Source organism: Phyllosticta capitalensis (assembly GCF_038381095.1).
Source record: "Phyllosticta capitalensis strain CBS 128856 chromosome Unknown BKA78scaffold_3, whole genome shotgun sequence".
Classification (NCBI taxonomy): Eukaryota; Fungi; Ascomycota; class Dothideomycetes; order Botryosphaeriales; family Phyllostictaceae; genus Phyllosticta; species Phyllosticta capitalensis.
The window spans coordinates 2139857-2161163 of record NW_027117441.1 but is presented as its reverse complement, the minus strand read 5'-3'; the positions used below and the strand labels follow the sequence as shown (position 1 = coordinate 2161163).

The following is a 21307-nucleotide window of genomic DNA, read 5'->3' as shown; positions in this document are numbered from 1 at the left end:
CAATGATCCATTCTCTGATTGTAACCTTGCTTTTAGAATCAAACCATGAATTGGATAATCCTTTCGACGCACGTTGTAGTGTGGCCGAGTCGCTCGGATTGTGGCTCTGAATGGGGCTCACGGTCGTTGAGAATGTGAGCTTGATATCGTCTTTTTCGCAAACATGACAAGCTAGCGAAATCATTATGACTACAGTCGGCCCCTCAAACCTAGACAGCGTTAACATGGCACAACGGAAAACCTCACCACCACCGTCCAGACGCCTCTTGCCCAAGAACTGCACCACGATAATCCCATAACGGGCAGCCACCCAAAACCTCGCTTTGAACGCCAAAACCAAGACAGCTCCAAGTTTGTACACGAACTTCATGTCGACTTGAATTCAATGATCAAGTCAAGGATAGTTTCCATTTTCTCCGCGCAAGAACATCCAGCCAGTCGATCCTTTTTTGTCCTGGACCGGACTTCGTCCCCGAACGCAAGCGCCATAGCTCATCCAAAACGGCCAATGATACCTCCACATTGTGGAAGTGGCGATAGTGGAGCACATCTTGAAGTCTCTGGCGTATCGCGCGGATGTGTTCTGGACTCTCCGCCTCTCCACCGGCCATAAACAAGGGGAAAAGAATGGATGTTTCCGGCAGACAACGGATTGGCATCTTCTCGACGTTTTCGATGATTGCTTTTACTGGGGCTTCGATTTTCCGATCAAGCGTCGGTGTCAAATCAGGCAAGTGCTGCCTGAGAACACGATAGAGGTGGATGAGAGCGGCGTTTCGGTAAGCCTCGGCCATAGCAACGAGGTGGATATCTTGGCAATCTGGTGGTGTCCATTCTTGCAATTCCGTTTCCAGCAGATAGGCCCGCGTTGAGAAGTCAGACGTTGGTACAGAACTATTCTCACGGTCATCTCTCGGTAGAGTTTCGATGTCCATATAATCAGCCATTTGATCAGCAACTTGGTCCACTTCGTCCGGAGAATGGGAGCTGGCTGATGATTCTGGAGACGAGGACTTGGAAGTGCAACTGGTGCCACTGGTGCCGCTGATGGAGGCGGTAGATTCGTTCATGTCGGCGTTGAGAACACTAATTTCGGAAATCAGGTAAATGAGCTTGGAGCCCAGACCAAAATAAGAGTCGACGACGTCTCCAGCGTCCGGTTTCCAGTAGTAGCCGGGAATCAGGGGCCTCCCATTGAGAGCTACTGCCGCCATGACATCGTGGTAAGCAAAATTGCGCTTTAGCCAGCGGCCCTCGAATGAATTGAATGCAGCGCTCAGGTCCTGAGCGCTCAACTGGCCTTGGCCAAAGGGAGATGCCGAGCTAGATCGCATGATCTGGGAGGCACCAAGAAGATGCTGGTACCATTTCGACGTGTCGCCTAGGATTGATTCCATCGAACAGAGAACCAAACAGCATGATAGGTCCAATTCAGAATCGCGGTTAGGAGAGGCCAAAGAACTGGACAGCGAGTTGAGTGCTGTGCATCGGCTTTGCAATGCGAGGATTTCGTAAGACTTGTCTCGCATTGAAAGATGAGATGAAGAGTGGGCGATGATTGCGTTGAGCAACAGTTGGGACTCGGTTGCCATTGGAAGGAATACTGCCATTCGTTAGCATGGTACAATGCCAGCGGCTTGAATAGCTTTGTACCAGAAGCAAAGCAATTGTTTTCAAGGGTACTGGTAAGAAGAGTAGACAAGGTCTGGAGATAGTAACGCAACAAGACTCTTCGGTTGGTTGCCGGAGTGCTGTTGCCAGCTGCGCCAGGCCATGCTGCTACAGGGTCAAGCGAGAGGATCGGCGCTGCCCAATTGCCTGCGGGCAATGTCAAGATGGTAGAGGAAGAAGTAGGCAAAATGGTCTTGTCGTTATGTTTGATCAAGCTGTTTGAAGCATCAGGCACAGCCGAGCTACCTGTCTGTCGTGGCTCCTCGCGAACACATTCAAAGTTCAAACGCCGACAATGGTCACAAATGGGATAACCACCATCGCACTTTTTCTTCCTGAAAAATGAGTCAGCCAACTTGAAGAAGTGGTTGACGAAAAATTCAAAAAAGGCAATGGAGCACGCACCGACGACGACAGGTGACGCATCCGGTGCGCTCTCTGGTGGTCCCTGTTCTCTTCCTAACGCGTCTCTTTTCGGAAGAGGATTCGGCTTCTGGAACGGCGGTCATGTTCTTCCCTTTACATACTGGACGCGGCCAGCTAGCCGCGGGGTCCCGCGTGAATCAACGCCGCTCTGTGGATACACAACGTTTCGCCGGGGCTGCTGGCAGGATCCGGGGTGCCAATGGAAGCGCAAAAGGACAGCCGTCAAGGGGCAATCAGTTCGTTTGAAGAAGAGGATCTCGGTGGGCGTCAAGGGCGGAGAGCAGACGTTGCGGAGCGGTCGCCAGCCCCATCAAGCCCTTTTGCCCCGGCAGATGGACTGACTAAGCACGATAAGAAGACCCTTGTCCGGCATTTGTGTGCCCTCTGATAGGCTCCTCTCTGCATCTCCGCATCTCATCCACCATCACCACTCTCGCGGCCCATGAGTCTAAAGATGGGGTATACGGGGCAGCTGTACAATGTATTTAGCGCTTCATCCTTTTGCCGCAACGCAATGGCTATCCCTTCAAGCATCGTCTCGAGTTTTCCACTATCTGCCATCTTGTCAACATGATAACTCGCTCAATCCGTGCTCTACGTTTGCGCTCGCTGTCCCGCTTCAATGACAGACCGAGATATTCCTCTACCTTGGCAATCGATGACTACGTCGCAAACAGTCATATTCTTCACAGGGCTCTCAACCATCGTCCCGTTGAAATTGTCTCGGGTTCTGGCATATCCTTCACCCTTTCCGATGGCAGGACCATGATCGATGCTTCGAGCGGCCCTGCAGTGTCCTGTCTCGGGCACCACAGACCCGAGGTAGCAAGAGCTGTCGCGGACCAAATTAACAGTATCGGTTACGTGTATAGCGTTGGCTACACGTCAAAGCCTGCAGAGGAGCTCGCAAACATGCTTTTGCAGGACAGACCTGGCGGCCTCTCTAAGGCCATGTTTTTCGGTTCGGGAAGTGAAGCAACTGACGGTGCCGTGAAACTGGTGACGCAGTACTGGAAAGAGAAGGGGGAACCGAAGCGGAAGAACTTTATTGGAAGGATGCAAAGCTACCATGGAAACACCATTGGCGCTCTTTGCGTTTCCGGACACCAATCGAGAAGGGAGATGTATTCGGACTGGATGAGCAACAACATTTCCTTTGTTGATCCCTGCTATCCCTACCGAGCAAAGCCAGAGGGATGGACTGACGAAGAATACCTTCACCATCTCGTGGCCCAGCTTGACGCCGAGTTCCAAAGGTTGGGCCCAGATACTGTGTCTGCATTTATTGCTGAAACCATACCTGGAACCACGCTGGGATGCGTTCTTGCATTGCCGGGGTATTTCAAAGCTGTCCGAGAGCTCTGTGACAAGTACGGTGCTCTTCTAATTCTGGATGAAATAATATGTGGCATGGGCAAGACCGGCACTATGCATGCATGGGAGCAAGAAGAAGGATTCAGAGGACCGGACTTGCAGACCATTGGCAAGACATTGGGCGGTGGATTTGTTCCCTTGTCGGCGGTGTTGGTTCATGAGAAAGTCTTCGACGCATTGGCCAAAGGGAGCAAGTCCCTCTCCCATGGGCACACATTCCAGGTATGATTACTCTTGGAGTCCATCGAAAGAAGCAATGCTTACATTCTTATTCAGGCACACCCAACGGCTTGCGCCGCAGCCATTGAAGTCCAGAATATCATCAAACGGGAGAATCTCGTCGAAAATTGTCGACACATGGGAGCCGTACTCGGCAAGCTGATGCAGACCGAGATCCTTCCCCTTCCGTTGGTGGGCGATGTTCGTGGACGCGGCCTGTACTGGGCGGCAGAGTTCATCCTGGACAAGAAGACGAAGAAGCCCTTTCCCATGAAGGACAATTTTACAGGAAAGGTCCTCAGTGCGGCGCTGGAAAGAGGCCTCAATCTCCTGGGGAACCTTGGCAAGTGTGGACCCATTGATGTCGAGCATGTGATGATCGCCCCGCCATACGTCGTGACGGAGGAGGAGTTGGTGAGGTTGGTTCAACTCTTCAAGGAGGCCATCATGAAGGCCAGTGAGCCTTATTTGTGAGACGAGTCGAAGAGTGTTGTAGATAAAGGGTGTGCAGGAAACAGGCATTATAAATACTGGAACGCGTTTGGTGGCTCGAGACTGTGGCGGTGTGCTGTGGCTTGACATGTTCAATTCTTTGCAGTTGCGGCGTTTCTCCCGCGCCGTAAAATACATCCGATGCTCCCATCACCTGTCGCGAAGTTATCCCACGACGCAATGAGACCTCGCAAGACATGATACTCAGACCACCCCTGCTGCGGGCATCGCCTCTGCAGGATACCGGATCCGTTTGCCTGCGCTGCTTGCGCAAAACATCTCGCCCTGGACCGCCGCCAGGACGCCGCCTGCTGTCGACTACAACTCCTGCAAAGGACGCCGCCGTCTCCGCCCGCACCACCCGAGCTGCATTCAAGAAGGAATACTTTTGGGCCAATAGCATTCTCGAAGAAGCCATTTCGGGCGCGAGAAGGGGAGTATGGAGCAATGCTGTGGCTGCCCAAGCACGAGGCAATGAAGGCCCGGCGCCCTCGACACTACACCAACAGCCAAAGATTGTTCAATCTTTGGAGAGCACGGCGACCGCGGGCAACGACATCGCCAATGAGCTACCCCACCGAAGAAGGCAGCGCCTGAGAGAGGAAGCGAAGAATAAGGCAGCATCTGAGACTGATATTCGACCTGACGCTTCTGCCCGACTTTCAAACACTGCTCAGGCTTTGCCAACCGAGTCGCTGCGCCGGCGCTTCTTCACCTATCTCGCGCTATCCAAACCGCAACTATCCTTTCTCATCGTTCTGACCACGGCCGCTACGTACGCGATATACCCAGTGCCAACGCTCTTGGCCCCATCCGTGACCGATACGCCGTCCCTGTCCACGCTCACGCTGCTGTTTCTGTCCACCGGTACCGCGCTAGCATCAGCCTCGGCCAACGCTTTCAATATGCTCTTCGAACCTGCTCATGATGCCAAGATGAGCCGGACTCGGAACCGGCCCATTGTACGGGGTCTTATCAGCAAACGTGGCGCTCTTTTGTTCGCCATTGCAACTGGTTGCACCGGAGTAGTGGCCCTCTATTACGGCGTGAACCCTACTACGGCTTTCCTGGGTGCGCTCAACATTTTCCTATACGCTGGATGCTATACACCTATGAAGCGCGTGTCGGTCATCAACACCTGGGTCGGTGCCATTGTTGGCGGTATCCCACCGCTCATGGGATGGACAGCCGCAGCGGGCCAGTGTGCAACTGGTGGAGGAACATGGCAAGACTTGCTATTCGGCTCCAATAGTCTTGGGGGGTGGCTGATGGGCGCTCTCTTGTTTGCCTGGCAGTTCCCTCATTTCAACGCCCTCAGCTGGACCATTAGGGAAGAATACAAGAATGCTGGGTACCGAATGCTCGCATGGACCAATTCGAGGATGAACGGACGGGTTGCACTCAGATACTCGTTTTTGATGTTCCCCATCTGCTTCGGCCTTGCATACACGGGGGTAACCGACTGGGGATTTGCCGTCACCAGCTCCTTCATCAATGGCTGGATGACCTATCAAGCAACACGATTCTGGTGGTACGAGGGCCAAAAAGGAACAGCACGAGGGTTGTTCTGGGCGAGTGTGTGGCACTTGCCCATTGTCCTGGTTCTGGCCATGGCACACAAGAAGGGTTTGTGGGAGCGGGTTTGGAGGAGTGCGACAGGCAGGTCAGCCTCCGAAGAAGACGACGACACGTACTGGGAAGAAGATGAAGACGTGGAAGGTCCACCCAAGGTGCCACACAAGCCTATAGGACAAGGCGCAATGTCCGCTGGCCCCAGGTGAAGCGGAACGTCGTCGTCAGCGCGTCATCATCGACGGGCAATATCCATTGGATTCGCATTGTGTTTTTGTACGTATGGCGCAGAGTTAGGTACCATCGCCTCTCCTGCTGAAGTGGTGTATATCCCAAGCCGTGCTTACGCCCAGCTGCAACGGTCTTGGCTGGTATCTGTACAACAGCCCAATCTGACAAGCCCCCTGAGACAACGCAATACCCCACAATCTGATCGGCGGCCTCGTCGACAAGTTGTGTCGATTCTGCACGTGGACTTTATCCCGACCTCGAGAGCGGCCCGGGGGGATGGAGAGGTGATTCTGCAAGGAGGAAGGGCCGTAGACCGGTGATCACGCGCGTTTAGAACCGACCCGCGCCGAATCGTATGCGCGACGACGTCAGCAGCTCCGTAGCCTCGAGCACCCCCAGAAAGACGCCTGGTCGTGCCAACGAAATCAACATGGAAGTTTTGCTATCTGTTGCTCGCCTTCGTTCTTCGGTCCGAGATCCGTTCGCGGTGTTTGTTACTTCTGCAAAGGCCTCTGACAAAGACGGCCGCACAAAAGACGCCGAGCTTACGTCGCGTCAGCGTGCATGCAACCAACGAGGAGGCTCAAAAATTGTATTGATTCGATTTACCCGGTCTCTGGCCCAACGACTCGCCGGGGAGCAGTCTCACGATGTTGCCAAGCGCAAGGCTTTCAGCCACGACGCACTCCATCTCACTTGACCTTTGACCGCCAGCCCGCTCTTTCCGGAGAGCGAGTACGCACGTCCGGCAAACCGAGTCCAGATCAGAGTAATCCATACCCTGATCGACGCGCACTGGCTTCCTGCGACAGCCGGGCGTGGAGCACCAACGGCGTCGGTTACAGTAATTTTTTCTCCGATCTTGGCCCGCACGGCGACTATGTATACGTAGCTGTCTCCCCTCGACTCGTCGGGCGCACCTGTGCTTTCGGCGGGACCGAGACTCTCTTCTCTCTTGTTAATACTATGACCTTGTGTCAAGCGCCACAGGTTAGTGGTGTTGCAGTTGGACCATCTGACCGGCCAGCCGCTCCTCCTCCAACGGTCCCAAGGCTTAGCCATCCCGCTAACTGCTTCAGGCAGGGACTTTGACGTGACGCTGGGGTCTCTGGTGATCGGCCTCATCCGCATTAATACCTTATTTGCTGCTTGCAGGGCATTCAGCAACGTGTGCCAGGGAGTCCTAGGCGGGGACGTCGAAAACAAAGCCGGTAAGGCCTGACCAACAATTCTTGCTTGTCCCCGAGTCCATTTCTTTGTTTAAGGCCCTTGCCTGCCCTCCACAGAATAATGATATTGAGGTCGTTTGCGTCTCGCCTTCCCCCCGCTGCTATCACCACTCCCCCCACATCATGGCCGCGCACGTCTCCATCCATTGCGCGAGTTTTATCTAAAGAAGCAGTCAGGAACGATCATCTTACGACTCCACCAGCGCACGCCCAGCATCGCCACCGACATCATCACGTAAACACGCATCGATTCGAACGCAGAGAGTAATCCTCTCGGTTCGCCCAAAAGCTGTTGTCTCCTCCCTTCGGGCCCCTACCTATCCTGTACATACCTACCGACACTACTCCTCTCCACCACACCCGCTCCAACAATGAGCACCACCACCGTCACCTCGGCCGCCATTGTTGGTATTGTGGTGGTTGCTGCGATCATCGTCGGTCTGCTCTGCCTGCACTTCTGGAGAAAACGCGTCGAGCGCTTGCAAGCGGTACGTATGCTCGAACTCTAGAGAGTCGTCGAGGAGTGGGAAAACTCCGCACCGCTTCGCCCATCACAACTGACGTCACTCGCAGAAAGAGCTCCCGGCCCCAGAACCGCAGCCAATCGGGCCGCCGCTGTCACCACAAGTAGCGCAGGCACCACAAGCAGCAGCGGCAGCAGCCATACCACCCCCGCAGGCGCCGCAACATCCTCAGCATCAGCGGCATGCCTCTTCGCCCCCACAGATGGACGGCATGCCCAGAGTGCCCGTCCCCACGCCCATGTACATACAAGCCGCGCGCCGCAGCCGCTCCACGCACCTCGTCTCGATCCCACCTCTCCCTGGACAAGCTGTCTCGACCGACGCCGCGTCGCCCGTGACTCCCGTCTCGCCAGCCAGCTCCACCTCTTTCCCGGCATTCTATCCCGCAGCGCGGCCCTCATCAATCCCCCTCCCCGATAGCACGCGAACATCTCTCTACCTGTCCGAGAAGGACGCCGAGGCAGGCATCGTCCAGCAAGAACCTGGAAACGAGAGCAGACGGAGCGGCAGCACGGACGGCGGCGTGCGCGGCTTCATCCGGCGCATGGCATCAACCAAGAAAACCGAGTCGCGGGTGGATGAGGAGGCGGCAACCGAAAAGGCAAATGACATGGTGTAGAACGTATGTGCATGGAAGCGCGGCGTTTTGGGAAAGCGGATTTTTTTGCAATGAATACAACGGCGTTATGATAGGACACTACTGGCTTTTTGTGGCGCATGCATGTTGCTGATGTTGCTGGAGGACTACTGCTCGCTCTTCTGCTTTGGATGGTTCCTGTACCTGTATACCCATCAGCGAGCGTTCCTGTTTGCACCGATCACATTGTTGGCATTGGAGGGTCGTCTCTTGGGATGCATTCTTTCGTCTCCAAAGATCCTGTCGGTTGAGAGTCAGGAGTTGCTGAACATGGATTTGACAATACATGCTATCGGATCTCCTCGTACGTCTTCCTTGCGAGTTGCTTCAGTTAGTGTGACTATCCCTAGTGAGCACGAGTACCATTGATGATCGATTGGCCGACCTTCCCGCTTCACGTATTTGTAGCTTCGTGCTATCAGGCTGTCTGTCTGGCATCGTCTTAGGCAAACGGACTACATCATCTGAGTTGGCGACCTTTTTTATTTTTTGTGAAAAAAAAAAAAAAACCAGTTGAGTACAACCAGGAATGAAGCTTGCATCACCCTCGCTCGTCGCAAACTGACGCGCCATGCGGCACGAAAAGGAAAATAGCGATGAGAGGGCGGACGAATGGCCGTTTGGGCGAGGATGGCAATGGCACACACCACACGACTGCGACTGCTCATGGGTGGTGGTTTTGGGATCAAAAAAGTAGTGTTTGAATGCCACCCCCTGTCAACTTAGATCATGGACTGGCGAGGAACCTGGCAAGTTCCGCTTTGCATGAAGGGCTTGGTTGGGGATGCTCCACAGCTGCTGCGCCTTTGATCAAGTTGGGAACTGAAAAAAGGTGCCTGTGACAATCGTGACGACAATCTCTGTCATGCATACATACCACAAGTTTTGCTAGCAAATCTATTCGGGGTGAAAATTCAAACATCAAGAACTGCAAACAGAATCACCGAACTATCTACAGAAAGAGAGAGGCTTGATGTCCACTCAGTCCAATCCAATCCAATGCCAGCAAGCCAGAGTGAGTCCCTTCCAGATGGCCAACAGAGGTAGGTCACCGTGGCTCATAATCTTCCCACTTCTTCCCCTTGCTTGTGTACCAATACGCCTACACCACCAAATCCGCATCCTCCGCGCCTCCCTCCCGTCCAAAAATGACGCTCTCCAACACGCCCCTCTCGCCACTATCCTTGACCATGCCGGCAAACACGCCGTCCTGCAGACTCATCAGCTCGAGCGGGGTGCCGAATTCAACAACCCTCCCCTCGCTCAGCACCAGGATGCGGTCAAAGTCGACAATGGTGCTCAGACGGTGCGCGATGACGAGCAGCGTCGACGCGTCAAACTGCTCGCGCACGCTGCGTTGGATGAGCTCGTCCGTCGCCTTGTCCACGGCCGAGGTTGCTTCGTCCAGCATCATGATCTTTGGCCGTGCGATGATGGCGCGCGCCAGGCAGAGGAGTTGGCGTTGGCCTTGGGAGAGGTTGGAGCCGCCTTCGCTGATGGTCGTGCTGAGCGAGGCGAAGGGGTTGCTGTTGGTGGTTGTTGTGGTGGCGTTGGCGGCGGCTTCATCGTCGCTGCTGCTGCTGTTGTAGTCGGCAGCAGAGACGAGGTGCACGCGCTCCAGTGCCTCGCGCAATTCGGCGTCGTCGTGCTCGCTGAAGGGGTCGAGGTTTGAGCGCACCGTGCCCGAGAAGAGGACAGGGTCTTGCGGGATGATGGCGAGGCGCGACCGCACGTCGTGGAGGCGGAGTTTGGAAATGTCGAGCCCATCGATGTGGATGGAGCCCTCGCGCGCTTCGAGGAAGCGGAAGAGGGCCAGTGTGAGCGACGACTTGCCTGCGCCAGTGCGGCCAACGACGCCGACCCGCTCGTTAGGCCGCACGCTGAAGTTGAGACCCTTGAGTACCGGTGGCAGGTCTGGCGCGTAGCCGACGACGAGATTGTCGACTTCGAGACGGCCCTCAGATGGCCAGGCGGCTGGTGCAGGCGCGCCGCCTTGGTCCTCGATGTCGATTTGCGAGTACTCGATGATGCGCTCGACGGCATTCATGGCCAGCTCAACAATGGCGTACTGACGCAGCATCCAGACAACGGCCATGGAGTACTCGAGCGTGAAACCAAGCGCAAAACCAGCCAACGCCGCGTCGATACTCTTGAGCGAGACGATCAAGGCGGCCATGGACAGCGTGAAGACGGCGCCGACGGCGCCGAGACGGTATGTGAGCCATCTGTTAAAGGCCCACATGTAGTAGATTGTCTGGCCGTGACGGTCGATCAGGCCAAACATGTTTTCGATGTAGTCGGCTGTCTTGCCAAAGGCGCGGATGGTGCTGAGACCGGAGAGCGAGGCGCCAAACAGCTCGAAGACGGGGCTCTTGGCCAGACTCTCTAGACGCTTGGTCTCGCGGGCGCCGACGAGGTAGAAGAGGGCATATCGCATGCAAAGGCCGAGCAGGATGACGGCGAAGAGGGCCATGATTGGCGTGACCATCATGCTGGATAGTGTCAGTAACGTCCTGGTGATAGGGGAAGAGAACGGCGAGCAAGACAGGGGGAATTCAACCCCTTGAAGATAAAGGGCCGGGGAATATTTAAACCACTTACCCAGCAACAATGATGCCCACCACCAAGAGCATGTGGAACAACATGAATGAAAACCCGCTCGCCTGCTCCATATCGACAGAGTTGAAATCCGCCGTGAAACGATTGAGGATGCGACCCGTTGGCACAGTGTCAATCCATCTCATAGGTGCGCGCAGTACAGCATACGCCAAGTCGTCAAACAGCTTCCTGCTGGCGCGGATGGACCCGCAAAAGACAAAAAAGTAGCGGATGGTGCCAAATAGCGAGATGCTGACAGAGATGATCATGTAGACGCCAATATAGAAGTTGATGTCGCGCGTCATAGTCTTCGAATGGTACGGCGTCCGGAGAGGGTGCTTGAGGAGAGACGCTGCAAATCCAGTGGGGGCACTGGACTCGGAAGTCTTGTACTGGCCGGTCCAGACGGTGAGCCACCACGATCGACCGAGGATGAGCGCTTGGATGATGCAGAAGGATAGCACGATGCCTGCCCAGAACCAGTAGCCGCCACCCGATTTGACGTAGTGTCGGTATACAGACAGTAGCACCTTGCCCTGGAATTTGGTCTCTTCTTCTGTAAACTTTTTCGGGGCGTCTGCGGGTCCGGTACCCTCTATGTGCAAGTGTCCTCCGTCGTCAATGAGAGCGGACCGCTCGCTGACTCTGGATGCCCGTCTTACACGGCCGTTGCCGTTACCATTGCCGTTGCCATTGCCGTTACCGTTTTCTAGCGCTGCGGAAATGCTTCCTCGCCGGACGGCTGAGCTCCGACGTCTGCGGGGCGACATATGGCCATTACCACCATCCAGAAGAGGCGATTCGTCTGTAAATTCGTCGTCATTGCGCTCCTCTTCGAGAATTTCTTCTAGCCCACCGTTTTCGCGTAGCTCTGTCACCGAGCCAGCACGTTCGACCCTGCCTTCGCCGAGGAGAATCTCAAAGCTGGTACGTGGTAGACAGAGCGAGACGTGGTGCGTGACGACGATGCGTGTACGTCCGTAGCCCAGCTCGCCTGTCAGCGCGTGCTCGAAAATATGACGGCCGACGTGAGCATCGACGGCGCTGAAAATGTCGTCCATGACGAGGATGCCAGCACGAGAGTAGAGGGCGCGTGCAAGAGTGATACGCCATTTCTGCCCACCGCTAAGGTTAATCCCCTGAGCACCAATCTCGGTGCTGTCTCCATCCGGAAGCAACTTGAGATCCGGGTCGAGGGCACACGCATGTATGACCTTTTTATAGCGCGCCTCGTCGTACGGAAGGCCAAACAAGATGTTGTCGCGGAAGGTGTGATTCTCGATCCACGGCTGTTGGCTAACGAAAGCAATGGCCGACGGGATGATCCAATTTGACGGATTTGCCTTGTGGTCGTAGCGCTTTTCCACGGGCAGAGCTTGGGGAACGACTATGGACCCGGATAGAACATCAACTTCGCCGAGAATTGCTTTGAGCAGGAGAGTCTTGCCGCTCCCGGTGCGCCCAGAAATGACGGTGAGCTTACCAGTCGGAATGGTGAAGTCGAGATCGCGCAGTGCAAATGACTCTTCGTTCTTCTCCGAGTCCGAGGGCCACGCGATACTGGTATTCTTGAACGAGATTTCGTCTCCAGGTATGGTGTTTGACGGCTTCTCGGGAGCGGCGAGGTATTCTTCGATACGATTGACAGACACAAACGCGTCAACGCCCATGGCAATGATTTCGGGGACAAACGCCAGCGTGCCTTCAATTTGGCCGAGGATTCCAATCGTGGTAAACGCAATTGATGGGTAGAGGTGTTTGTAGACGATGGCGTGCACGGCCAGGGTCACGGCTGACAGCATGTAGGGCCCGAAAATCCAGCAAAAGATGAGAAAGGTGTCGGAGACAAAGACCCTCCACACAATCTTGAGCTCAGTCTCTCTGTACTCTTTAATCTTCTTCTGCCACTGTTGCTCCAGTGCGCTGAACTTGATTTGCCGGATGCCGGTCAACGCTTCGTTCAAGACGGCCAGCTTGCGGTCGCGAGCGCTCATTAAGTCGTTTTGAGCGCTAGCATAAATTCGTGTGACATAGGAGTTGAGTGGCATTACGCATATCTGGGCGGCTAAACCAGCGAGGAGAGCCTCCCACCTGTCAAGAGTCAGTTTCCTTCTTCAACGTCGTGAGGTTGACTTACCCCACAAGCTTGTAAACAAAGATGAAGGCCACCGTCAGCTTCAAGACCGCACTGCAGCCGACGGCCTGAAAAGTGCTAAAATCTGCAACGCGCTTGGCATCAACTCCAATCAGATTGATGGTACCCTGTTGCGTCTGCTTGAGAGCATCGTCTTCTTCGTCAACGTCATTCTGCTGCGCCTCTCCATTGACATCTTCCTTCTTCTCATCGGCGTCTTTCCTCACGCCCTTCGTCTCCTTCCTCCGCATGCTTTTTGCAAAGATCAGTGCGCTCAGTTGGACGCGGATCGGCACGTTCACGCTGCCATACGAGATCCACCATCTCCAATTGTCCATGTGGTTGTCTATCAGCACTGCAATGCCAAGTCCGACAACCCACAAGCTGGCTGGTATCGAGACGTCTACACCAGCATCGCGTGCTTCGAGCAGCTGTAGCAGCCGGTACATGGCATATTGAGGTGCCATAAAGGTGATTCCCGAAATAGCTGCGACCGTGTATTGCGTGATGAAGGCAGGCAGGTGGGCGCGGACGAGGTTCTTCCAAAGACGGCCAGTGTAATTGGACGCCACGAAAGCATCATGGAGCTCTCGTGAGCGGGCGCGGCCATCGAGGCTTGGTATATCCGACTGATTCAGGAAGCCTTGCTTGGACGCGAAGGAGAGAAGCGGCGTCAACCAGCCGTAAGTGTGGCGGGTAAAGGCGGAAGTGCTGCGCACATTGTCGACTGGGCGGCCTTTGTATTCGAGCTCCGGGCGCCGTGGGATGAGTGTGCAAAAGATGATTCCGAGGAGAGCGAAGGCAGCGCGTGCGATAGAGAGGCCAAGGAGGCTTTTGGGGAGCGCTCGAAAGTCGTCAACGTAGCAGAAAATGGCGAGAGAGATGAGGTATGTTGCAGCATTATTGAGTGCCAGCTTGTATCTGCGCGCAGGCTCTTTCTCTACGGACAATTCGATTGCTTGGATATTGAGAGGCAACTGATCAAAGTCAGAAATTGAGAATCTTTACCTTTTCGATTGATGCACAGGAGCGCTTTCCCCTGAATCCGAAGCCGAACTCTTACAGGGGGCTATCACGCAAATAACCCAACACGTCTCTCCTCAAAGACGTCCAGTCAAATCGCGTAGATTCAGGACCCAGATTCAAACTCAAACCCCGGAATGAAGAAAAATAACGCGTCAGGAGGGAGAGAAAAAATCCAAAGAAATCAAAATCAACTTACCCATAACCCCACTCCCACCCACTGCACCACGCAAAACAAGCCCGTCTCTTTTCCTCTCTCCCATCCTCCAACTCCCAGCACACCCACGACCGCCCTTGCGACCGCAATTGCGAAACCGGTCGCCGCCACGCCCACCAGGATCGCAACGCGACTCTTCACCTTGCACCCATATCTGGCCACCGCATCAGGCGTTGCAACGCCATCCGCATCAGCATACGAAGCTTTCCCCGCGGCCACGACGCGCGCATTGCACGCCAATGGCGCAGTAGAATGCTTAGAGCCGTGGTGGCGGCGCAGGCGCAATGTTTGCGTGATGCTGATGAGGGCGTTGGCGGTAAGAAGGGCGAGCGCGGCGGTGGTGATTGCGAGAGGGAGTTTGTCAGAGAGCGAGGAAGAGGTGCTGGAGATGGATCCGGATCCAGATTGCAGGGTGGATGGGGAGAATGGTGTCTGTTGGCCCTGCGGCGAGAAGTTTGGGCGGGATTCATCAGCTACGCGGCGAGGCGTTGTTGTATGGAGCAAGAGGTAGCGGGCGAATGGCGCGGAGAGCGCAGAGAGCGCCGTTGACGCCATGCTGGTGTGTGGCAGCTGGGCTTTGTGTCGGCGTGGAGCGGGCGGAACTTTTTATGTTTGCGGAGCGGCGGTGTCGAGAGGTCAAGGTTGGAATATGGTCATGGTGTGGCGCATGGATTGATGGCAGCAAGCAGCAGCAGCACAGCGCGTCGCAAACAAAGCGACGAGGTGGAGAAGGGCTGGAGAATGAGACTGACTGCAGGAAATGGTAAGAGTCAGAGGGAAGAAGGAGTCAGAGCAAGCCCAGAGGAAGAAAAGAACAAGCTTCGGGTGACGTCTCTTTGAAAGGCGAGCTTGAGCGCGGGTTGGTCCGTTGGCGGCACCTAGCACAACGATGATCTCCTGCTTGCTTATCAAATCCCCCCATCAATCACCAGCCAGCCATCACTTTTGTGCGACTCGAGCTGCGTGATTATCTCGCGTCGGGTCTCGACTCGGCTCGGCTCATGTGCCTCACGTCCTCCGTCTGCGCGTCGTCTTCGCCGTACAGGACCGTTGTTCGTGTTCTAGTCGGCTGAGTGCCCGATGCGGTGAGCAGAGCGCGCCGGGGCGTTGCGTGGGTTGGCCGTTGGATTTTTTGATGGATGCACTGTGCTGCTTCGAATACGAATCGAGTCGAGGCAGCGGACGGCGAGAGAGCCGACGGCAGAGCGGTGGATCAAGCGGATCGCAGCGGTGGACCAAAGTCGTCACCGCTCGACAACGGCGACTTTTGCATTGATGGAAAGCAAAATCAAGACGACGGAAAGCACAGTAGTGACCAACGACCAAAGCCGGACCCGCGTATAAGCAAGCTGCGCGGCCGGGTTGCCCTGGTCTGCCTCCCGCATTACATTCTCTCGGGCCTACTGCTTATCTGGACCACCTGGACCCCTCTGCTTGCCGCGACTGTCAGCTATTGCTGTCGCTTATTATTTCCTGCCACTCATTCTTCTTCATCACATTGACTCTTACTTTACCTCCGAGTCATCGCTCGGATTTAGTCATTGGGCCAAGAACAAAGTAATGCGTTATAGACTCGTCCTAAATCCTACACATGCAAAGAGAAAATCGGATACCCTAAGCCTTCGACTCCTTTTCCAACACCCCCATTATTAGACCAAAAGCGAAACCTATCCGGCCATCCGTCCGACCATCCACCCAAGGGTATATGTGACATTACCGCTCCTGCTAACCAATCACACCAAAGTTACATTCCTAAACAGCAACTCTCTGCTCCTCGCGTCCTCTCTGCTCACTCGTGATGGTGCTAGGCGCATCTTCTTCGTCTTCCTCCTCCTCGTACTCTTGCGCCGCATGCTCTGACGCAGGAACCCAAAGCCCAGACTCGCGCCCCTCGAGCGGCTGGTCCTGGCCGGAAAGATCGAGACCCTCACCGTTAGATCGGCGAGCCCGGGAGTGGCGGCGCTGAGAAAGGGTGCGGGAGCGGGTGGAAAGATTGGACTTGACAACGGCATTCTGTTCGACCCAGCTCGTGAGGGCATCCTCACAGTCCTGGATGATGCTATCCTTCTTGTCAGCAATTGCCCTACGCATCCGCTTTCGGTTTTAAACTTACGCCTTGCTGGCCTCGTAACCATCGTATGCGGGCCTAGTTTCGCCCGGAGTCACCGGAGTGTCGTCGACGAGCTCCAACAGATGCTTTCCGTAGCCTGCAATGATGGCCAGCTTTTCGCAGTGCTCGCGCAGAGCGTCGAACTGGTAGGTAAACGCGGCCTTCAACTTCTCACGAGTGATGTTCGACAGCTGCGCCTCAGCGACCAGCGATTCGGCTTCGGCGCGGACCAGCTCCTGTTCGAGGACGACGATTCGTGGCGAGTTGGGCTCTTTGTACTTCAGCTGCGCAATTTGATCCGTGATCTTTTGCTTCCCTGTTGCCATCTGTCAGCCTGTGACCATCCCAAATGCCAATGTAACAAAAGACATACTGTCCCGGCTGGGCTGAACCGAAGCCTCAATGTTGCGAATGCTCTTGATTGTAACGCGGTACTGGTCGTAACGGTCGATGTACTGGTCCTCGAGTTCGCCAATTTCGTAGATGAGGACACCCAGCTTGTCCGTAACGTCAGACACGTCGTCGTCGCAGCCTTCGCCCCAGATGGAAAGTTGTTGCTGCGCACCACACGCATTAGTCTCTCCGCATTACCAGGTCATCCACAGGTATAGACTTACAGCAACCTCCATGCGCTCGCGACTCACGAGCTCCATGCTGCGCATCACATTCTTTTCCATCTTGACCAGTTGCGACAGCTTCTTGGCCAAGTCGGGGCCGAATGCGCCGGCCGTCTTGTGGCGGAACGTGTGTCCTGGAGAAAACCATGTCAGCCGCAAACGTGTCTTTGTCTCATTCTTGTCCAGCACAATTGTTGCGCGTTCCCGGGAGTCGCGAGTGCTTCTCCATGACAGCGACGCTGATCTCCAGACACGCGCGGATCTCCCGGGAGGGCGACGGAGCGAGGCGGCAGTCACGCACCGATGTTGGCCTTGCCAAAGAAGCGGCCAGACTTTGTCGACGACGAGGGCGGCGGCGGGTTTTGGAGTTGCGACGCCGTGGGGGCGCGCGACTGGCGCAGCGAGTACGTGCGATGCATGGCGGCGGGTGTTGTTGTTGTTGTTGTAGGTATTGTAGATCGATGGGTCGAAAGCTCAAGTTGGAGCTTGTGTGGGGTAAGACAGGGAGATGGGCAGAGGCGAAAGTGTAGGGTGATCTTCGCGGGGATGGAGTTGGTTTTGTAGATTTGGGGCAACAAGGCAAAGGAGACGAGCTGGCAGCGAGTCTTGGAACCGGAAAGGGCGAGACCTGACCTGAGTAGTTGGGTGATGACGACGGCTCAGCCAGTGATGTCATGCCGTTCCTCCGGCGCGGGCCTTCCGCTCGAAGACACAGCACAGCCTTTGGGCGTTTCTACATCAACCAAATCATCGTGTATGACAACATGTAAACAAGCGCCCAATGCCCAATCCCGCCAATTCCCAGATATTTATTCTCCGACTTTGCTCGAATCCTGCCGACAAACTCCACGCGATGACGCCTTGCTACAGGATTATGCTTCTGTCAACCACACGCCATCATGTTGACAGCTGCAAGGGTCCAAGAAACGACGGCGCACCATGGCCTAGAGAAGCTAGTTTTTATGTACCGTGCATTCACCACCCATCCAGTAGTCGAGAGCCTCGCGCCGCAAAGGCGATCTTTAGCGGTTCCACCTGTGTCATCGATGAGCCGCCGCGTCCACCGCTCGCGGCCGACGGCTTCCACAAACACAGTGACACCACCGCCATTCCTGTGGTTGTAAAAGCTGCTCGAGCACATGATCAACCTACGCCATAGTGCATGGCGGTGGTTACTGCTGTCAGCGTCGCGATGCTCTCTCCCGCTGTGCGTCTCCCTTTTCGCGATTAAACACGTAGAGCGGTTCTTTGTCCACGTCCTTTCGCAGAACGTACCGCCTCCAAAGCCACGGTATGGTTTTCATGACTTGGTATCGCATATGCCGACCCGTGGGCACTTCGACTGCTTCTTGTCAGAAATCGCGACCGAATCGTTCCATAAAACCAAGTCTTACAAATAGCATCAAGCTCTTCCAGTGTCCTCTGCTTGGTCTCGGGGACCCAGAGAAAGATCATGACAAAGGCGACAACATTGAGCCCTGCAAAAAGCCCGAGCGCGCCGGTCGGAGTGAGTGCAGAGCTCAGCTTGGGGTAAAACAGTGCGAGTATCCCAGCCCAGAAGAGGTTTGTCGCAACAGCAAAACTCATCCCGACCTCTGCTTGCTTGTTAGCATGGTCGCGAGGGATGGTTTGAACCAAAATGCGGGGTGAATTTGGGGCCCTTGCAGGACAGTAGGGGGTTACGAGACATTTTCCCGTTAGAAAATAGAGCATCGCCTACCTCGATGAGACAACGGAAAAGCCTCCGCACAGTACGTGAACGGCACAGGTCCTATACATGATCAGCATGAATCCTGACTAACAAAAGAAGCCTAATGTACCTTCGCCAGGCGAGTAGAACGCCGCAAACAAGAAAATGAATAGCGTGATTGCGCCCAAATGAGCATCACTTTCCTCGGGAATTTTGAAGCAAAAAGCTGCCCCAAGAAGAGTGAGCGCCATGCCCTACATAATTGTCAGTCTTGATGCCATATCTAATAGGCTACTTGTGGTACCGGGAATGTGATTAGCAAAAGCGTGCGGCGGCCGAGTGTATCGATGCGGTGGACGGCAGGCAGAGCAAAACTAACAACTGCGTGTCAGTACAAGTACATTATGTTTTCGGGGAAATTGCAAAAAAGCAAAAGACTCACACAAAGTTTACAAAGCCAAAGCCCCAAGAGACCAGCAGCGCCGTCCGAGCGTCGTGATTCTTGTAATCAGTAGGCGTTTCGGGAGTGAAGAAGATGGATGCTCCGTAGAACGACATGATCTGGGCGTCTCATCAGCTCTCCGCACCAAAAAAAGGTGGATTGTCGCCGGCCTACGTTGATTCCACACATCTGCTGCGCAATCATGACCGTATGCGCAGCCAACGTGGCCTGTCTCACTCGATCAATGGTGAACAGCTGGATGAACCGCTGAATATACTGTCCAGCCTTGTGCAAATCTTGCCTGACTGGCGTGCGCTCTCGGTAATGCGGGCTCTCCACCGCTCCTCGCTCAGCCATGACGCGTGTTTCCATTTCGATCTGGACGTGCATGTAGTAAAAGTCGCGGGCTGCCTGGACCTCGACGTTGCGGAGTCGCTTGAGCGAGCGGTATGCGGCGGCATAGCACTTGTTTTTGATGTACCAGCGCGGCGATTCTGGGGCATACCAGATGAGCACGAGAAGTGGGACGGCCGGAATGAAGGCGCTGCCGAGCTGCAGTCGCCAGCCTATGTCTCCGATTTGGTAGACCGCGAGGTTCGCTGAGAAGCCCCTGGGAGTGTTATATAAGTAAAAGTCCTATGTCTGCAAGTCTTGTTCGAGCTCACAGGAATATGCCCAACGCAACCCAGAATTGCCATGCGCACAAGAAACTGCCGCGGAAGAAACTTGGTGCATTTTCCGCTGCGTAGACAGGTACCGTGGATGCTTTGCTTCCCATGCCGATCCCAAGTAGGAGACGACAGATGAAGAGTTGGCGCCAGTTCTGGCAGAAGGCGGCTCCGATGACGGATGCGAAGCAGAATACCGTGGCAAAGAAAATTGTGCCTCGTCGACCGACGTAGTTGTTTAGTGGATCAGAAAGCCAGCACCCACTAAATTGATAAGGATAATGCTTTGCACAATGCATCGGGTTTACTGAACTTACAGTACTGCAGCTGCAAAGTAAGGCGCTGAATTGACCAGTCCAATCAACCAGTCATTTCTAAAGCTCACGCCAAATACTCCTGGCCATGCGAGGTTGGCCCCTGATGAGCCAGTCTGATCCTGTATGACTAGTCAGGAAGCTGTCGTTTTACTGACGTTGGGTTTGATCATACCCAGCCCCTGGCAGATTCAGCAAGATGCAGCAAGTAGAAGACGAGGAATCAGAAACCACAATGAACAGTGATATCTTGGAAATCGTAAAGGAGAAAGGAAATGACTTACTGCAATGCCGCAGCGATCGAAGTGCATCCAATCGTGAGCCACAGATCGCGCGGCTGCTTCCATAACTTCGTTTGCTCATCCCGTAGCGCCTGCTTCTCCGTTTCCGTGAGACCTTCGATGGCTTCGAACAGTCTAGGATTTTGCGCGATGCGTGCTCCGTTTTGAAGAAGCTCTAGGTTGATAACTTCGTTAAGGCCATACTTGTCCCGAAAGACGATGACATCCTCCTCTAACTCTTCGGGAGTGCGGCCGTCGAGCGGGTTGTCGATACTGTAGTCCACAGAGCCTGGTCAGTAAATGAAGAGAGTAGTCAGATGCATGAAGTGATTGTTTGCATGCCGAATTGGGCGAAAGGGTAACGTTTGGGGCGTCTGAAGGCAGAAATGCCCGTGCAAGGCATATTGATCGAAACTTAGAGCCGCCCCTTGCAAAAGCCTACAGCCCAGTGACTCATCAAACAAACAGTCCTTTCAGTCTACATCAGGTAAAATTAGGGTTTGTAAATGATGACGTGTGATGCTCGATTTGGAAGGCGAAAAGCTGGAGCTTCAGTTTTCTAGTTGCGAGAGAGGGAAAGTCGCGAGAGGGCCAATCGGAACGGGTGATTTTATCGTCCAACTCCCCAGAATGCAATTCAAAAGTATAAATTCTGTAAGGAACAACGGTACAAGGGACAGGGCGTGGTTCAAACGAGTTGGCTACTCACTAGACCTGGATGTCTGCTCGGGGATCGTCGAATCGATTCTCGCGCACGGTCCCGTTTCCAGACTGCTGGTAGTCGCATAAGCAGGTACGTACTGTACCTATTGTGTGTCATGAGGACTCACCATAGGCC

General features: G+C 54.7%; 7 protein-coding genes across 7 annotated transcripts; 3 read left to right on the top strand and 4 right to left on the bottom strand.

The window, feature by feature from the left end:
* Positions 1-4: 4 nt before the first annotated feature.
* Positions 5-2405, bottom strand: BKA78DRAFT_309642 (fungal-specific transcription factor domain-containing protein). The gene is made up of 3 exons (XM_066888049.1): positions 2077-2405; positions 1654-2006; positions 5-1603 (listed from the first exon to the last, which is right to left on the bottom strand). The coding sequence occupies exons 1-3, from the start codon at positions 2178-2180 to the stop codon at positions 390-392; spliced, it is 1671 nt and encodes a 556-aa protein (XP_066746814.1). The 5' UTR covers positions 2181-2405; the 3' UTR covers positions 5-389.
* Positions 2406-2561: 156 nt separating this feature from the next.
* Positions 2562-4198, top strand: BKA78DRAFT_309640 (pyridoxal phosphate-dependent transferase). The gene is made up of 2 exons (XM_066888048.1): positions 2562-3693; positions 3748-4198. The coding sequence occupies exons 1-2, from the start codon at positions 2668-2670 to the stop codon at positions 4162-4164; spliced, it is 1443 nt and encodes a 480-aa protein (XP_066746813.1). The 5' UTR covers positions 2562-2667; the 3' UTR covers positions 4165-4198.
* A 181-nt stretch (positions 4199-4379) lies between these two features.
* On the top strand, positions 4380-5882 carry BKA78DRAFT_243487 (UbiA prenyltransferase family-domain-containing protein; the record flags this gene model as incomplete). Its single annotated transcript, XM_066883956.1, has 1 exon — positions 4380-5882. A coding segment is annotated over one exon (1503 nt), but the record flags the coding sequence as incomplete, so codon positions are not given.
* Positions 5883-7173: 1291 nt separating this feature from the next.
* BKA78DRAFT_309634 (uncharacterized protein) lies at positions 7174-8853 on the top strand. The gene is made up of 3 exons (XM_066888047.1): positions 7174-7196; positions 7272-7702; positions 7788-8853. The coding sequence occupies exons 2-3, from the start codon at positions 7586-7588 to the stop codon at positions 8355-8357; spliced, it is 687 nt and encodes a 228-aa protein (XP_066746811.1). The 5' UTR covers positions 7174-7196; positions 7272-7585; the 3' UTR covers positions 8358-8853.
* A 624-nt stretch (positions 8854-9477) lies between these two features.
* On the bottom strand, positions 9478-14902 carry BKA78DRAFT_293896 (putative ABC bile acid transporter; the record flags this gene model as incomplete). Its single annotated transcript, XM_066886267.1, has 4 exons — positions 9478-10867; positions 10977-13064; positions 13111-14084; positions 14330-14902. 4 exons carry the CDS (start codon positions 14900-14902, stop codon positions 9478-9480), a joined length of 5025 nt encoding a protein of 1674 aa, XP_066746810.1.
* A 998-nt stretch (positions 14903-15900) lies between these two features.
* On the bottom strand, positions 15901-17678 carry BKA78DRAFT_309624 (meiotic expression up-regulated protein 14). The gene is made up of 5 exons (XM_066888046.1): positions 17376-17678; positions 17075-17208; positions 16831-17014; positions 16461-16773; positions 15901-16406 (listed from the first exon to the last, which is right to left on the bottom strand). The coding sequence occupies exons 1-5, from the start codon at positions 17491-17493 to the stop codon at positions 16100-16102; spliced, it is 1056 nt and encodes a 351-aa protein (XP_066746809.1). The 5' UTR covers positions 17494-17678; the 3' UTR covers positions 15901-16099.
* Positions 17679-18255: 577 nt separating this feature from the next.
* Positions 18256-20695, bottom strand: BKA78DRAFT_330597 (uncharacterized protein; the record flags this gene model as incomplete). Its single annotated transcript, XM_066889790.1, has 13 exons — positions 18256-18416; positions 18469-18669; positions 18795-18845; positions 18895-19018; positions 19069-19138; positions 19207-19325; positions 19381-19482; positions 19546-19816; positions 19872-20138; positions 20192-20310; positions 20364-20370; positions 20473-20644; positions 20674-20695. The coding sequence occupies 13 exons, from the start codon at positions 20693-20695 to the stop codon at positions 18256-18258; spliced, it is 1686 nt and encodes a 561-aa protein (XP_066746808.1).
* Positions 20696-21307: the final 612 nt, after the last annotated feature.

What these genes read in the sequence shown, in the direction of transcription:
- BKA78DRAFT_309634 (XM_066888047.1), top strand. Translation starts at nt 7,586, where the DNA reads ATGAGCACCACCACCGTCACCTCGGCCGCCATTGTTGGTATTGTGGTG. An exon ending in GCGTCGAGCGCTTGCAAGCG is followed by an intron (nt 7,703 to 7,787) that starts GTACGTATGCTC and finishes CGTCACTCGCAG; the next exon opens with AAAGAGCTCCCGGCCCCAGA.
- BKA78DRAFT_309640 (XM_066888048.1), top strand. Translation starts at nt 2,668, where the DNA reads ATGATAACTCGCTCAATCCGTGCTCTACGTTTGCGCTCGCTGTCCCGC. An exon ending in CCCATGGGCACACATTCCAG is followed by an intron (nt 3,694 to 3,747) that starts GTATGATTACTC and finishes ATTCTTATTCAG; the next exon opens with GCACACCCAACGGCTTGCGC.
- BKA78DRAFT_309624 (XM_066888046.1), bottom strand. Translation starts at nt 17,493, where the DNA reads ATGCATCGCACGTACTCGCTGCGCCAGTCGCGCGCCCCCACGGCGTCG. An exon ending in CTTTGGCAAGGCCAACATCG is followed by an intron (nt 17,209 to 17,375) that starts GTGCGTGACTGC and finishes GGTTTTCTCCAG; the next exon opens with GACACACGTTCCGCCACAAG. An exon ending in GGTTACGAGGCCAGCAAGGC is followed by an intron (nt 16,407 to 16,460) that starts GTAAGTTTAAAA and finishes CAAGAAGGATAG; the next exon opens with CATCATCCAGGACTGTGAGG.
- BKA78DRAFT_309642 (XM_066888049.1), bottom strand. Translation starts at nt 2,180, where the DNA reads ATGACCGCCGTTCCAGAAGCCGAATCCTCTTCCGAAAAGAGACGCGTT. An exon ending in TGCGTCACCTGTCGTCGTCG is followed by an intron (nt 2,007 to 2,076) that starts GTGCGTGCTCCA and finishes CTCATTTTTCAG; the next exon opens with GAAGAAAAAGTGCGATGGTG. An exon ending in AAACAATTGCTTTGCTTCTG is followed by an intron (nt 1,604 to 1,653) that starts GTACAAAGCTAT and finishes AACGAATGGCAG; the next exon opens with TATTCCTTCCAATGGCAACC.